The 16,296-nt window shown below is 44.1% G+C and overlaps 1 protein-coding gene across 2 annotated transcripts in view; it reads left to right on the plus strand.

The window, feature by feature from the left end:
• Positions 1-4,385, plus strand: part of znf827 (zinc finger protein 827) — a 74,889-nt gene extending 70,504 nt beyond the window's left edge. Inside the window, exon 14 of one of the 2 annotated variants that reach the window (XM_073465303.1) lies at positions 142-4,385. In XM_073465303.1, coding sequence (XP_073321404.1) covers positions 142-1,162 — 1,021 coding nt within the window. In that variant the 3' untranslated portion in view covers positions 1,163-4,385. The remainder of the gene's footprint in view (positions 1-141) is intronic. The other variant, XM_073465295.1, reaches the window with a different exon arrangement.
• Positions 4,386-16,296: the final 11,911 nt, after the last annotated feature.

Raw genomic sequence — 16,296 nt, forward strand, 5'->3', positions numbered from 1 at the left:
TCCTTCTCCTCTTCATCATTTTGTGTTATGAAATTTCAAGGTGTGTTATTTGAGTTCTGACTGCACGCTTCCTCTTCAACTGTCCTTTGCTTTTGTGTGTCGTGTTCTCCCACCCTACCTCCCTTGTGTTGCATTACCCAGGTGCCCTTTCTGCATCTACTCCACCAATCGTCCAGCGGCCATGGAGTGCCACCTTAAGACGCACTGTAAGATGGAGTACCGCTGCCGCATCTGCCAGGGACTGTGGCCCGACCAGGCCTCATTGGAGGCCCACATGCGCGGGCACCGCCTGGGCAACCACTACAAGTGTGAGCAGTGTGGCTACTTGTCCAAGACGGCCAATAAGCTGATCGAGCATGTGCGTGTGCACACGGGCGAGCGGCCCTTCCACTGCGACCGCTGCTCTTATAGCTGCAAGCGCAAGGACAACCTCAACCTGCACAAGAAGCTGAAGCACGCGCCGCGCCAGACTTTCGGCTGCCAAGAGTGCCCTTTCACCACCACACACCCCTTCGTCTTCAGCCGCCACCTCAAGAAACACCAGAGTGGAGGAGCGGGGGGACTGGGCGGAGGCTTAGGAGGAGAAGAAGAGGAGGACGATGAGGAGGCAGGAGAAGAGGAGCTGCCACTCCAGGGAACATCACTGGGAGGCTCATTGTTGCGAAAAAGCCAGGAGAACTTCCTGTTCAGCGGAGGAGGAGGGAGCAGCGGGGGGAGTGGGAGTAATAGCCCTCTCATGAGTCTATCGGCGTCCCAGGCGCTCCAGTCCGTCGCCCTCTCACTCACGCTGGGTAAGTCCCACCAGCCGGACGCCACCAGCTCTCTGCACTGCTTGGTCAGCACTAACGGCAACAACGCCACCAGAAACCTCGGCGGACCGAGCAGCGGCGGCCCCTCCCTCTTCCTCCCCTCCTCCCGCCACGTGTTCGAGCAGTACAGGAACTGCGACCAGGCGCACCTGATCCCCCTCACCACCTTGTTCACCCACAACAGCCGCTTCACATTCCACTCGCACCTCCACTCCAGATGGCGGCCCGCCACATCTCCTCTCCTCTTCTCCTCCAACTCGGCGTCCCCCTCCCGCTCTCCACCCTCACCCACCTCCCACAAACACTCCTTCCTGGCCTACCTGGGACTGATGGAGAGGGCCAAGACTGTTTGACCTCGCCCACCTCCTCTCCTCCGCCTCTCCTCGCTCTTTCCCTCACTCCTCGGACGGTGGTGTGAATGACACTTGACCACTGCAGTGGGAGCAAACGTCTTTTCCAATCAGACCAGCAGAATAAGCTGGACCAGACAAACATATTGAAGAAAAGAAAAAAAAACATTTATAAGAGAAAAAGGCTGTACATGCTAAAAATGCATTTATATCAAAAAGCTGCTTTTCTTATCAGTTCTATCAATTGAATTATTACTACTTCAACTACTACTCTCTATTACATTTTTGTTTTTCTGTTTTTAAATGTCTGAATGACCTGGACCCAGTTGCATTATCTGAGGAAACTAATGTATCTCAGTTTTATAGATATTTTTCTTTAGTCGTTTGACGAGATAAAAAGTTGAAAAGACGAAACAAAACTTGCAAGTGCTATATTTTAGTGCATTTTTGTCTATTGCTATTATGCATCGAAATAGCATGCCTGTTTCTGTGATTCAACTAGCTTTGACGTCATTAGGAAGCTAAAATTCGAGATATCCTGAAGTGTTAGCGGTGCAACGTGGACAGAACCAATGAAACGGAATGCTTTTCATTGACAAAGGCACGTTTCCAAAGCAACGCCTCAAACCACGCACTTACTTATTTATCAGTCTTGTACATAGTTTTGTAGCCCTTCCCCCTCCCATCTTTTTGATTTCTGTTGGTTTTTTGTATAATGGTGAAACCATATTATGCATAGCTGCCGCCTGATATCACCTCCGCCTCAGAATAAATCACATTCAAATGGTTTCCTAGCTAAGTTTTTGTAAGCTCACACAACAGAAGATAAGCTGTGATAATGTAAATAAGAAATATTCAATCGGACCTATCGTGACGAGAATCAGTACAGATTTAGTCCTTATAATTAGATGTGAATATAAATTGCCAATGAATTTGCACTCATAGACAAAAACATGAATTCTTTCTGAGACCAGGTAGATATCAGAGCAGCTTCGTATGCAGAACTATGTATGACGCACCTATACTTAGAAGAGATATATGAGATAACTGTTTTGTGGAGGTGACCGGCTCCGGGTTAGCGAGCTACCCGCAGGCACGGTCACCACAGGCCGATTCAATGGTGCTTTTTGGAGCTTTTTGTAATTTTTTGTGTACAAAAAAAAGAAAAAAAACTGTTCCAAAATGACTTGAATGAATGTATTTTTGTTTATGTACATGAAAAATGAAGCGATACAGAAGTGTGAACAGGGACGTCTTCTGTGCTGGAAAAAGACGGGAAAGTTAGTGTGTTTGGTGGCCTTCTGTGTCTTTTTTGGTTTTTATTTTGTTGTCTTTCATTTTTTTTTTTTTTTTTTTTTTTTTTTTTACTTTTTTACTGAGCCTTTTACATCATAATAAAACATTTTCTACTAACATTCATAGAGAACCCATTGTGAGAAAAAAAGAAAAACTCCTGTAGGTGCAATGATGAAGCAAAGCCATTCACTTGTACAGCGTTGTGTTCAATGGCACTGGCTTCTGTTAGGCCGGCAGACATGGTACTGCTTTTTGCCCCCTCCTCCTCCTCCTCCTGTCAACCTTTTGAGTTTTAATTGCACTTAATGTAGTTACACTTCAAGCCAAAAGCACTTAAACCTTTAATTTTCCATTTTTTTTATTTCCTAAGTGCAAACTTAGATCCACCAAGTTACCGTACTGTGAAATGGACAGTAGTTGCTGGAAATGACTCAATCAACACCCCTTAGTTTCACACGTAGACATTTCTAGCGGTGCAAAAGGGTCTGCCTCTGTGAAATCGGAGAAAGTAAATGAATACAAATTGCGTGAATTAGACGGTAGAGGTCAAGCTCTCCCTGGGAACTAAAGGTCCCAGGCTAAATTGTGATGAGCCAATTTTGCACAGTGCTGCACTTTTTGATTCAGAGAATATGTATTTATCCGTAAGATGCTCAAAAAGAAGTGTGTTTGCGTGATAGGGGCAGCATAGTACAAGCGTTTTATTTTGAAAGAAACAAAGCTTTACCCATTATGGATAGCACTTGTGTTTGTAAGTGGTCTTCAAGCCAAAATCCCTTATTTGTAAAGGGATTGTTTTTTTATTTTCCTTATGTTTTCCTTTTGTCTATTTTACTCATGCATTTTCTGATTATGAATCATTGTTGCTTCTCTTTTTTTTATTTTTCTACTTAGAAACATGTCCGGGAAAAAAAAAAAAAGTTGATTGGACAGAGAACATGAATTGTCAAGACCAAAATGTTAACTCGCCGCAAGATGTGATGTTAGGATTGAATCCGTCACTTCCTGCTCTGGAGCGATGCCTCGATTGTCCCCCTTTACACTGCTGTTTGTTTGTTCCTTTTTGCTCTGTCAATGTCTGGCATGCTGTCTCTGGAGTGAAAGGAGCATCCCTCCAACACACACACACACACACACACACACTCTCTCTCTCTCTCTCTCTCTCCCTCCTTGTACTATCTACGTTATCTTTTATACTCTAGTGCCACTTGGTGGAAGGAAACCACCTGAGACTTCTGAGAATGAGTCAAACTAATTGTCAGGGTCCAAAAGAGAAAAAAAAGATGGAGATAAAAAAAAAAAGTGCTCACTCTTGACACCTTTTAAAAATGTCTGCCTTTTATTACGGAGTTAATCATGAATGGCTGCACTTCTTAATGTCCCCTCTAGTTTGAGTGTAATGTTTAGAAAGGCGACAGGGCTCTATCTTTCTGAAATCCAGTATTCTTAAGCACTTATTCTGTTTATTTTTGCCCGATTGTAAAGCAGCACAGTGACCTTTTTTTTTTTTTTCTTTTCTAAAAAGCTTGACTACCTTTTCAGCACTTCAGAGTATGCATGACATTGCCCTCTCTCTAGTTCTTTAGCACTTAATTGTGTTTAAAACTAACTCCCTCGGTTGCATTTAGTTAGCATCACACTGCACTGTCTATACAATCAGTTAGCTTTACGTTTGGCTGTATTTTATGATTAGAAAAAGGCTCAACTATCTTATCTTTTGGCACTCGGTAAAGATTGGTATGTGCTGTACAAAGCTTTTTTTTATTACTCCATTGTTAAGGCTGTACAGGGTTGTGACGATAACTGGTAAATAGATCATTTGTACTTTTTTTGGTTTTGTATTTGTTTTCTTTATTTGGCATTATTTTATGTTCAACTTGCCAGATCTAAATGTAACAGGATTTGAAAGTAAAGCTTACATCAGATATTACAGCAGTTTGTTTGGTCTCTTTCTCTGTTCGTTCTTTTGATGGTGCACGTCACGTTCATCCACCACCTCAAACACTTTGCTTAACATAACAAACGTGTTTTCTTCATCTTCATTACTGCTCGTTCCTTCAGTGAATAGATGCTCAGTATCTGTTATGCATGAATACAGAAACACTGTATGATTTAATTTATGATTTAACACAATGTACAGATTAGACTCATTTCTATTTATCTTTACTTTAAAGTTTATTTGCATATAGAAAGATGAAAGGTGAGCTACAAAGACAATTCGGCCAACTGTGAACAGGCAGGCATGCTGTAAAGTATCTAGCTGCTAGGATGGATATGATACTCAGGTGCCGCTGACTATAATTTATAAAATGAAAATATACTGTTGTACATTTACAGATCTTCTCTGTTGAATATTTATAAAGCCATATTTAAGTCTTTAAAGTCCAATAAACATAACAGTCCATATACAGTAAATAAAAATGAAAGAAATAAACCCTCTAAAAACAATGTTTGCATCACTAAACAAATAAATGTATAAACTAGAATGGCACTCAGTAGAGCGCGTACATCCGCCAAGACCCAACAGTCCCCTTTTGTACTTCCTCAGAGATGCCAGCCACATAAATGCGACACGATCAAGATCCATGTTTTATTCCCTGAGAAAATAACGAAAATGTTAAAAAAACGCCCTATCTCACACTGTTACAGAAAATAAGAAGAAATACCTGGATCCGTGCCAAAAGTTAATGGGGTCTGTCCTGGGCTGAGACACACCCTCCATCCAAGTTTCGTGTAAATCTGTTTAGTAATTTTTGTGTAATCCTGCTGACAAACCAACAAACAAACGGAAACAGGTGAAAACATAACCTCCTTTGCAACATATGAAATATATCTATATATATATATATATATATATATATATATATATCACTTAACTGTAACATTTTGACTTGTAGGAAAAAATAATTCAATTATGTAAAACAAAAACCTGAAAACATAATATGAGGGACCTACAATATGTTTAAAAATAATATTCAAATTATTTTGACGGATGCTGTGATTGCGACTTGTGAGTCATGATTTTAGTGAAAATCGTAATTGTTGCATTTCATTTTGTCGCTGGAAAAAAATAAAAATAATGATGTACCAAACAAACATGTTCTCTCACATCTGGAAAATAGGATATTTTTTAAGCAGGGGGAAACTCTAGTCGGGTTGAGAGATTTTCGAGGTTCGATAACTATCCCTGAAAATATCAGGGTTTCAAGCACTTATTGTTATTATCAGTTATAATAACCCTGAAAAGAATGAAAATAAAAGGTTTTTTTGGGTTGAACAAACACCTGACACGGTAGAATCCAATACCTCAGTTAAGCAAATGCAGACGGTACGATAAGCGTCAAGTTTTATATCACGGTATACCTTAAAACTGGTGTATCGCTGCATCCCTGCTCTGTAGCACCACAACGCTTCATTGGTACTGCAGCTCCTGCAATTTGGATATTGAACAACTGTTCAGCCTTAATGCTCAATATCATTTTATTTAAATTAACTGGAACAACAGCGTAAAATAGTAACAGAAAATGATCATATTATTGTAAGATCACACTGGAGGTCAAATTGAATATTACCCAGCTCTGACTAGGTTCCTCACATGCAAATCAGCTCACAAGGACTGCATACATAACCTCAAATCCTGCAAAAAGCCTTGGTGGCCTCTCAATATTCCTCTCAGAGAGGATAGCAAGTAAAGACATAAAAAAAGGCTGAGAAAAGCTCAGAAAAGCATGTTTCAGACCAATGAGAGCAGCAGAAAAGAGCAGATATGATTCAGCGGGGAGACGGTAGAGGAAAGAGCAGTGATCATCTTTGAGGGACACAGCATTGTCTAATTTATAACGGTGGCGTGCCATCATAATAATAAGGAATAGGATCTGTCATGGTGTCTAGCTGGTGTTTTTATTAGACCGATGGGAGGTCTCTCTCCCTCTCCTTTCTGTGTTGTAGTAATGAAAGTTACAGCACGTTCTCGCCCAGCCAAAGGTTGGCCCTGCCTAATGAAAACAGATGAAGCAGAGATAAAGTGTTTGCCGACATTAAGGGACTCATTTATCACCGTTAGCCCCCGAGCTACAGAACACCTTGGTCTGGAGCTCTCCTTTAACAGGCCCTGCCTCACAGCACCCTGGTGGCACGCTGCAGCCTTCCTGCCTACATGAACGCCTCCATCTTTTACCTCTCTTTCTCTTTTATTTTGCTGCTTTAACGGATAACACCACTGTTCACGTCTGCATCCAGTCTCATCCACGCCATGTGCTAAGTCAAGAGTGAGATTTGAGCTGTTAAGAAAAGAGGAGCCCTGTAGGGATTTGGCAAGTCCTTGCTGACGGGACCTCCATCTCTGCGCCCCTCAGTGTTGACCCATGTGGGTTCAACAGCCAGCCGAAGCCGACTCTCCTCCGGTTGAAGGGGCCGTGTTCTCATCTCGCTGCTCATCTTGCCTGTGTAATAATGAATCTTTTCGACTGTGTTTAAAGCTGCTTAATTAAGTTCAAAGCAGCGCTCGGGGCACTTGTGCGCCTGCTCGTCTGACCTCCCCATGAGTGGAAGTGTTGATTAGGAAGTGAAGAGACATGCAGGCACTGCAGGGGATGGCTATTGATTGAAAGGATAGAAAAACCTCATTTGGATTTTCTGATTTGAAATATCGCACTGTACACGCCGGGGCTGTTTTTTTTGTTTTTTTAGACGACAATAACAATAACTCCACTCCTGCGCTGACGGTTTGCTGAAATTGTCAACTAAAAGTGAGGAATTTCTGTGATCAGACTAAACGCTGGAGTTTTCCCTCATCCCAGTAATAGCCCTTCACCCCGGCCCGAGCTGTCTGCACAATGTCGACCTTTCGACACCACCTCGCGAAAGTTGGCCGCTGTCGATCGATAGCGTGTTAGCTTTTTGTTTGAAGGTTCAGGCTGCCTTGGCTTTATTACAGCTGCTGAGAGTCATGGGGGAGTCGTGCACGGCTTTGTGAGAGAGGAGCTCCCTCTTGTTTGCCAAAAGTGTAATCCCGCCGTGACCCGCCGTGACCCTGCCCTGAGAGGAAAGCTGCTTAGACAGAAGTGCGTGTCTGTGGGAGCTCCCAGCTGCCTGGCCTCTCTCTCTCTCTCTCTGTCTCTTTTTCTCTCTGTTTTGCTCACTACATCTACCTCAGCACTCCCCCCCACCCCCTCTTTATACCTCCATATACTGTACACCTTCCTATCACACAGGATCTCTCCCTTTATGCCCCTCCTCCCATGTTTACCTCCTCATTCTTCACTGCCCTCTCCTTTTTTTCCCCTTCTTTTACAGTAAACTCCATTCATGCATCACTCAGCATCAAGACTCCCCCTCCCCTCCCTCACCATCGAGGCTTTTACCCTGTGAAGGAGCCGAGGCTTCGCTAAGTGGAGACAGATCTCCTTCTTTCTTTTTTTTTTTTTGCTCCAACAGAGAAAATAAACACACAAAGTCCTGCCATAGACAGCCTTCAGTTCGGGCTGCAGAGCAGGACCAGTGGCACACGGGAAAGAGAAAATGAAGGAAGAAAATGACCTCTGGAATCGATTTGGCATGGGTTGAAGCCAGGGCTAAAACTGCAAAGAATAAAGCTCCGCTGAGGCTGCTTGTTGATTCATAAATCTATTCATCTTTGGACAGAAAAAAAAAAAGGCACCAAAATGAATTGGTGAATATGAAATTCCATGTTTATTCAGTCCTTAATGGTGCGTAGATGTTGTACAAGTCTGCACAGGCTGCTGGAGATGTGCAGTTTTATGCAAAACAAAGACGTCAGGTTCAAGAAAAGACAATCCACACCTGAGGTAATCCAGGGGGGCGATGATCGTGTGGTGTGCCACTCACTCGCCGCTCTACATCAGGTCGGACACGCATGGTGGGACGTGTATTTACATGCATGTTTGGTGCCCAGCCCAGGGGCATAGCATCACTGCCTGCCCGGCCCCCCGCTGCGCCTGTTCCCCCGTTCTCTGGGGTGAGACATCACTCGGCGGGGGTCAGCGGCAATCTGATTCGGGAAGCACTGCAGGGGGTGTTTTTTTGGGGGGTGGAGGGGGAGGAGAATTACCCACAAGTCCCTGGGCCTGGCACATCCCAGACTTAGGGCGGCCTGAATCAGCAGGGGGGGGCAGATCATACCCCCCTGCTGGGTGCTGCCTCAAATATAAAGCTACTGCTCGGCCACTCCAACTGGATGACAAACACATTATAGAAGAGAGGAAGGGGAGGAGGAGCAGGAGGAGGATGGTAATGGGCAGTGGGAGAGCAGCTCTACTTAAGTACGATCATGTCTTTGAAATAGATAGGACACAAGCCAGCCAGCTCCCCTGTAGTTAGGGCTCTGCTGTTACCATGGCACTCTATGACAGTCACCAGCCATAGGTTACTTGGTTTCTATGGGTAACACTTCATCCACATCTCCTGTGACACTGAAACTAAAGATGTTGCCAACAGATTCTCGGAGTAAAATCTCTCCAACTGAATGGCAACAAGATGGTAATTTTATATCCACACACGCCCTTGTTTTTCTCTTCGAGATACGATGATTTCAATGATTCAAGTCTGCCGAGATCTGAAGTGAGGAGATTCGGTTGGAGAGAGCTTAACAGAATAGCCCAAGGTCAAGCCCAAACTAATCAGGCTCCTCATTTCCCTGGATGGAGTAATGAAGTAGAGCGCTGACCTCCGGCTGACCCTGGGAATCTGCAGCAGGGAAAACCGGCCTGGAGACCAATTAGGCAAAAAAAGTAAACGGAAATATTAAAACACACCAGTCATTTATTAATAAATACGATCCGAGTCACCCGAAAAGAAGCAGCTTCAAAGCGCTTAAACGTGCCTTTAAGTGCAAAGAGAGCGGGTTGGTGTTTTACATCAGCTGTCATGAAAGCTTCAATATTGCAGGATAACAAGCTCCTTTTTGTCCGTCTCCTAAAGATGATTTGTACCGAGGGTTGATTACAACCTGGTTAGCTCTCCTAATTATCTCCTGCACTTGAGCTTTTAATGATTTCCATGATTCAATTATCCCTAAACTGAATTCCTGTCTTCAATCAATTAAAGCCATAGCTGCACACTCATCCATCTTCCAATCAGGACATCGGGAATCCCTCCATCCATTCTCATTTGAGACGAGAGTGGGTCAAACAAATTAACAGAAATCGCATCCATCCATGTCTTTGCATCTTTTTTCAAGCCTTTCTGTTACTTTTACTTTGTTACTCTTCACGTTGGGGGAGGTTTTGTGTAGGGCTGAAGGCAGGAGTGGATTGTGTTACGTGTCCTCAATAGGAAGGATTTTGTGCAGGTTTTCTTCCAAAGAAAAACTGAAGTTGATACATATTTTTAACTTTAACTTTATAAATAAGATTATACGAGTACCCTGACCCTTCATCTGCACAAACGACTGCTGTGCTTGTGATCACAATATTCTCTCCTCAAAACGTGGAATAAATACTGTTTAGTCTTTTATCTAAAAAGCCTTTAGTCGTGCTCCTCCGCTCGGCTGGTTATTGTGGTACCTGATGTGAAGGTGAGTGACAGTGGCTCTCTTCATCTTTCAAGAACGCTCTCGCACAAAGACGCACACTTAAAGGCATCAACTAGCACACACACACTCACTCAGTAACACTCACTTCTTTCTTATTTTTTTGTTAACACAAACACACACAGTTTGGCACCATCTGCTGGAACCTTGAGAAACATGTAGAAGGAATATTTAGCTTGAGAGGACGTGTAATAAAGTAAACAATAAAAGGATTGGGTGAAAGAAAAATCTAAGTTGTTCACACGTACAGACATATTTCAAGACTCTTTCATAGCAGATTTTTTCTTGACAGAGACGTAAAAGACATGATTGATCGACCGACGCAACCTGTTCACAGCCAAATTAGAGGAAGAAGAAGACGAAGGGCGACAGAAATGGTTGCCAAGGTGCCCAGATAGTCATTTAACCCTCATTGGTTGCGAAGGAAGCCGAGGGCAGGGCAGCCTTTTCACATGCTGCTCTTTCCATCCCCATTTTTATCTCCGTTGTCTCATCCCCGCAACTACCAATATGGTTTCCTTGAAAGGGTTGAGCGTTCTTTTAAATGTAAATACCAAATTGTGCTCTTTCTGCACAGATGCACAGGACGGAGCTGGAGATTAGGTTTGATCTTTCTCTTGAGCGAAATTGTTTAACGGCCGAGCAGAGCATTAGGGACGTTTTGGTCACATTTAACATCGGGGAAGATCAAACACAAAGATGGGTCCTGCTACGCTGCGGCGGCCTTGTGCGAACATCCCACCATGATGGACTCCACAGCAACATGGCTGCAGACTTCAATCTCATCACTCTCAGCAGTGTTCATCATGTTGCTGAGTAGCCTCAGATGTCTTCATTCAGAGGGCAGCCTCGGCTATATCTTTCCTCAGAGCCCCTTGCATTTTTTTGGACGGCGGTGAGTGTGCATTCCCTGGCACAATTTTCAATAGAGCTCCCCCTGGAGTAGCCCGGGAATGGCTATCACAACAATTACACTGACAGCTCTTTTCTAAAGTGCACTTGATTTATTTGATTTAGCTAAGATTAATGGCCCTCCCTCCAAGCGGGCCTGGCTACGATGTGCAACAAACACAGGCTTACTCCTACAGAAGCACAGGTGTGTGTATGTTAACACAGATAATGGGATTGTGTTAGTTGTGTGTAAAAATCCAAACATGTATGTACGTGAACTCACAAATCATCCTTGACCATAAAGCATAGGCCTGTTTTCTTTTTGCAGTTTTTCTGGTTACCCCTGAACTGACAGATATATTGCTCGCAGTAATACATTAGGATGATTACAGCTGACATATACTAAAAATAAGACACACACTATTATGGAAGAGCAGGGCTGCCAATGCTGAAATTTAATAATCCAATCAGGTTTTATTTCCATATTTGTGTGCATGTCAAAATAAAAAACATACATTTGTATTTCTATTATTTATTGTTTTAAAAAGTGAAATAAATGAAAATTAAATGTACAATATGTAAGAAAATTTATCAACAGAATGTGAAGAAATAACAGTTTTCATAATATGACATCTGTGTTATGTTGAAGAGATATCTACTGAAGTTAGCATGCCAGCCAGCTAGCAAAAGCCTGTCCTGTCCCAGTCTGGATCGCTAGCTGATCTGCTAACTTAGCTAACTACTGTAGCTAACAGCAGCTACAGTTAGCAGTAGGTAGCAGTTACTCTGGTGATATGCTGCCCCCTATTTGTTTTGACAGGTGGCCAATTCTTACATGTTGCACTTTTAAAATTAAAACTCCATTCGCAAGTTTGTGTTTATTTAGCGCATTACACAAATGTAATGAAATGACATGTAAACTTGAGGTTTTCTTTTCAAATTCGCAGACAATGTGCAGGCTAAAATATGGAAATTAAATTACAAACTTGAACAGATTTTTTGCTCAATTCTAGTAAAAATGAAACGCTTTATTCAGACATGTATTAACGTCGGGATTCCCTCAAACCCATTTTGTAAATTCTGCCAAAGTCAAGCATTGAAATCATTGGATGGGTCCAAAATGCACCAATCAGAAGCAGAGATGTGGACACTGTGGACTTCAGTCAACTCGATTGACATGACAGAAAAACAAACGACTTGAGGCTTGACTTGGAAGTTTAACACTCGTGATTTGACTTGACTTGAGACACATGGATCTGAATGACTTTTATGTTTTAAATTTAGTTTTTAAAAATTATTTTAGTCTGGCTGTAGGTACTTTACACTTTATGAAAGTGATGGGGAAGAGTTTTTTTGTTGTTGAAGAAATTAAGAAATGAATATCGATTATAATACAAATTAAAGTAATTGTCATACTTTTTGAACAGGTAAGATAAATTGGCCAATAATATCGCTACCTCTTGTGGTGCTGTGACTGTATAATTTACCCAGAATCCATGTATATAATATCTAAAGTAGTATTTTAGCGCCTAAAATTGTGAGAATTGTGTGCATTTCCAACTCACCATGTGTTCACATGTGAAGGGGTATTTTTCAGTCTAAAGAGTTGATTAAAAACAAACATACTGCAATTATAGCTCTTCTCTTTTTTAAAACCAAATTTCATTTCAGTATTGGCAGCCCTAGACTTCCATAATATAAAATTCAGAGAGTTGCTTGAAAGTAGAGTGGTCTGATTTGAGTTTGGGTTTTCTTATTTTACCTTCCCATGCTGTCTCTGCTCTGTCTTGTTTGTTTCAATAATTTGTCAAATTTCGACTGCATACACACAAAATAAATATATTAGATGATATAGTACATTCAATTATTTTTAAATTATAATAAAGTCAATTATTTTATGTTGCAATAAGTTATACAGTTTGATCTTTTCTTCACCGTCTCACACACTGTCTGCAGAAACACATGTTCCCAGAGCTCGCTGCTAGAGGGAGACACCTGCCTCCTCACTATGTGCCAGGAAGCGCTACGTCTGACTGGCTGGCAGACAGTTGCCAGGCCAGCGGTCCGGTACGGTCCAGTGCGGTTGGCACTGACGCCTGCCCATCTGCCCGAGTTGACATGTTCGCTCCCACACCACTTGTCCAGGAGGACGAAATGTGCTGTGGTCCTGGCAAAGCTCCCCGAAATGTCAACCTGGCGTGACAAACCCATGCCGGCCCCTTGGCCCTCACAGGCCTGGTATTGTGGGGCACTGCCCTGGATCAGACGGGGAGCCAGGAACATGCCACGGTTACAACAACCGCTGATCGACTACCGGGGCGCTACCATCTTGTCCGGGGTGGACAGAGCTTGTTCGGTCGGCTAGAGGATGACTGTTCTCATTACTGGCCCTGAACCTTACAAAACTTGGCTATTCACTAGTTGATTGAGGGCAGCTGGACAGAAATGAGACATCATGAGCAGGAAATGCATTCAGGGAGTGGGCTTGGACCCTCTGCTGAAGCAATCCCATTCCATTAAAAATTGTTATGAATGAAACAAATTGTAACTTGCTGTCTCTTCCTACAAGCCAAAAACAATGGCGGCAGAAGACAAATAACATGTGGAACATATTTTCTGTTGTTTGAGCAGATGGTCTTGGAGGTGCTGTGAGGGTCTGATGTTGGCTGACTCTGTCCTGCAGCCCCCTCAGGGCAGCAACTGTGAGTGGTCATTAACACAGGGAGCAGGCCATGCCAGGAGAGAGGAGTCTAGCGGTAGTTAACAGCCACTATCCAGTTAAATCCTCCTCCTCTGTGCTAAACAGGAACAACTACAACATTCCTACTGGTTGCCAAGGCTGTAAAAGCAACACATCATGTAAAGACCTTTAGAAAAAAAGACATTGTTTTGCAAGCACAAAGGAACAGAATGGGAAAAGGTGTATTTCTACTCCACTGAGCCTCATCGCTCACTTTTGCTGAATCTAAGGTTACGGCCAGGGCTGTCTGGCAGTTATCCATACACAGTGTATCATGGCATTTGTGTGTGTGCGCACATGTGCGTGTGTGTGCACAGCGGATCCGTGGACAGGTATGACAGGCTGACCTCCACGTGTTACCAGAGAGAGTGTGCGGCCCGGTGTTACCTGTCATAACACGGGCTGCCTGGAGCCCCGGAGCACCAGCCTGACCAGGCCACTGGGCAGCCAGAAATAATAGAGACTGGCAAGAGGGCAATGAGGGGTCACACGGAGGGAGCGAGGAAGGGGGAGAGAAGGGGGACAGGGACATATGACAGCAAGACTGGTGGAAGGATGAAGGCAGGAGAGTGAGAGGGAGAAGAGAACTTTACTGTGGTGAGGGGAGCTGTGAGGATAATGATGTGGGAGCAAGTGGGTCAATCAAGGAGCAAAGAAAGGAAGATAAAAGAGGGAAGGTACGGAAGGTGGCTGCTGTTCTCCCTGCATATTACCTTTTCAAGCCTCTGAAGAGAGCTCAAAATTATGCGTAAAGGCAATGAGGGAAGAGAAGAAAAAAATCCGGCCGGTGCTTTCTGAGCTCTCAGTCTCAGTGTGACACCCTCAAACCAGAAAAAACAAGCCTCGCTTTTTAACAAGACGGACCACCTCGCATCACTTCCCATTTGTTTTGAAGCACAGTTTATCTTTGAGAGTATGATGTTGGAGCGTTCTCGATGTGCAGCCACTCGCCTGCAGAGATGGAACAGCTGAATTCACTTAGGCAGGCTTGGCCAGCAATTAAAGTGCTGGATTAAGAGTGATTGCATTTTGTGTCCTGAGGAGGCGCTGCCTGCCATCTTGAGAGGTCTCATTAACATGGCTGCCGTGGGCTGTGCTGAGCACTGCCACAGGCAGTTAAAAAATAATGGAGACATTATCAGCCTTAATGTCTTGTACCTGGAGTGGAGAAGATTTTATAATCACTATTGTGATGGGCCACAGGCTGCCGGTTGTGCGAAAGGGAAAGGTTGGATGAAGATAACCCTTTTTCTGACCAGACCCCTGTGTGTTTTTTTGATCAGCCACTACACGTGGGGAGTCTGAGCAGCTGGATTTCATTAATTGAGTGCTGGCAGCGTTCTGCTCTGGCGGCAGGGGTGAGTCACACTGGTGGGATTGGTCTCTCTCTCCCTGATATCATCTTCCAACCATAACTACAAATAATTATTCACTCAAATCCATTACCGGGGGTCAATCAAGTTCCCCAATCAGTTCTAAAGTCCAATTACTGGCGCCAAGGCTCTATTCGCGCCTTCCTGCAGATGAAGGCCTGGCCCACAGGCTGCCCAGTAAATTACACATAGCAAACAGTGGAGTGTGCATGTGTGGGAGAGCGAGCCTCCTCAGGTGGGTAATAAAGCAGAGGTACATACTGGCCTCCTTGGGGCATTCTGACCGTACCATCTAGCAGACTTCACCAGGTTAAATAGAATTAGCCCATGCAATGAGACGCACTCCGAATACCAACCACGTCTCATCACTCTACAGGCTAGAGAGCACGCAGCATGCACAGTGCAGCCCGGTATTAACATCCATCTCAGCAGTTGATATAATAAGACATGTCGCCATAAGGGTCTTCTTATAAAGAGGCTGCACAGTGACCCATCAGAGCAGCATAATGAGTGGGGTGTTACATCTAGAAGCGCGCGCTCACACACACTCAGGGCTTCGCTGCAGCTCTCCAACCCCATTAGCGTGTGGCTCCTTGTATCGTTTTGCAGCCGTCTTGAAAGCGAGCCCCGAGCCTGGAGGAAATGCTTCTCACACACTCATCTGTCACTACAGAGAGACAGCAGTGCAGCCAGCCGAGTCGGGGCGGAGCGGCCGGGGTGGGCGAGAAGGCAAGGCGGCGAGTGAGGGTGCATGAGTGTGTGCGTGTGACAGGGGATGGATGGCTTGTATGTATGTATGTACAAGATGTGTAGGAGGGGTTGTTCATGTGTGTGGAGGGAGGGTGGGTGAGCGTGGTGGCATGTGATTGTGTGTGAGGAGCAGAGCAAACATGGCAGGGACGGGGTGAGGCTTTATGGATCAGCAGCCCATGACTGGTTGTCACACTCACACACAGAGCTCCCAGATCAGCCTGGTATGAGGGCCAGTGTGACATTTCCCTCAGTGTCAGGCTCCCCTCATGCTCTGGACTGACCAGAAAACAACCCAACTATAACACTGACTCAACCAACAAGAAGAGAAACATAGACGTCCGTCAGTGCAACGAAACGCGCGCTGTATTTACTGACATTCGCCGAGGCCCCATTGTTCAGACTTTGAGGTTTCGGGGGGGAAAAGCTGAGTTTTGGGGATTTATTACAACAGTATGAGGGCACCGTTTTGTTTTTTCCTGAGCCAGGAAAGCATTCTGACTTCAGACTGCTGACACAAAGAAAGGCTGTCAATGCA

This window comes from Pagrus major, chromosome 1 (genome assembly GCF_040436345.1).
Source record: "Pagrus major chromosome 1, Pma_NU_1.0".
NCBI lineage: Eukaryota > Metazoa > Chordata > Actinopteri > Spariformes > Sparidae > Pagrus > Pagrus major.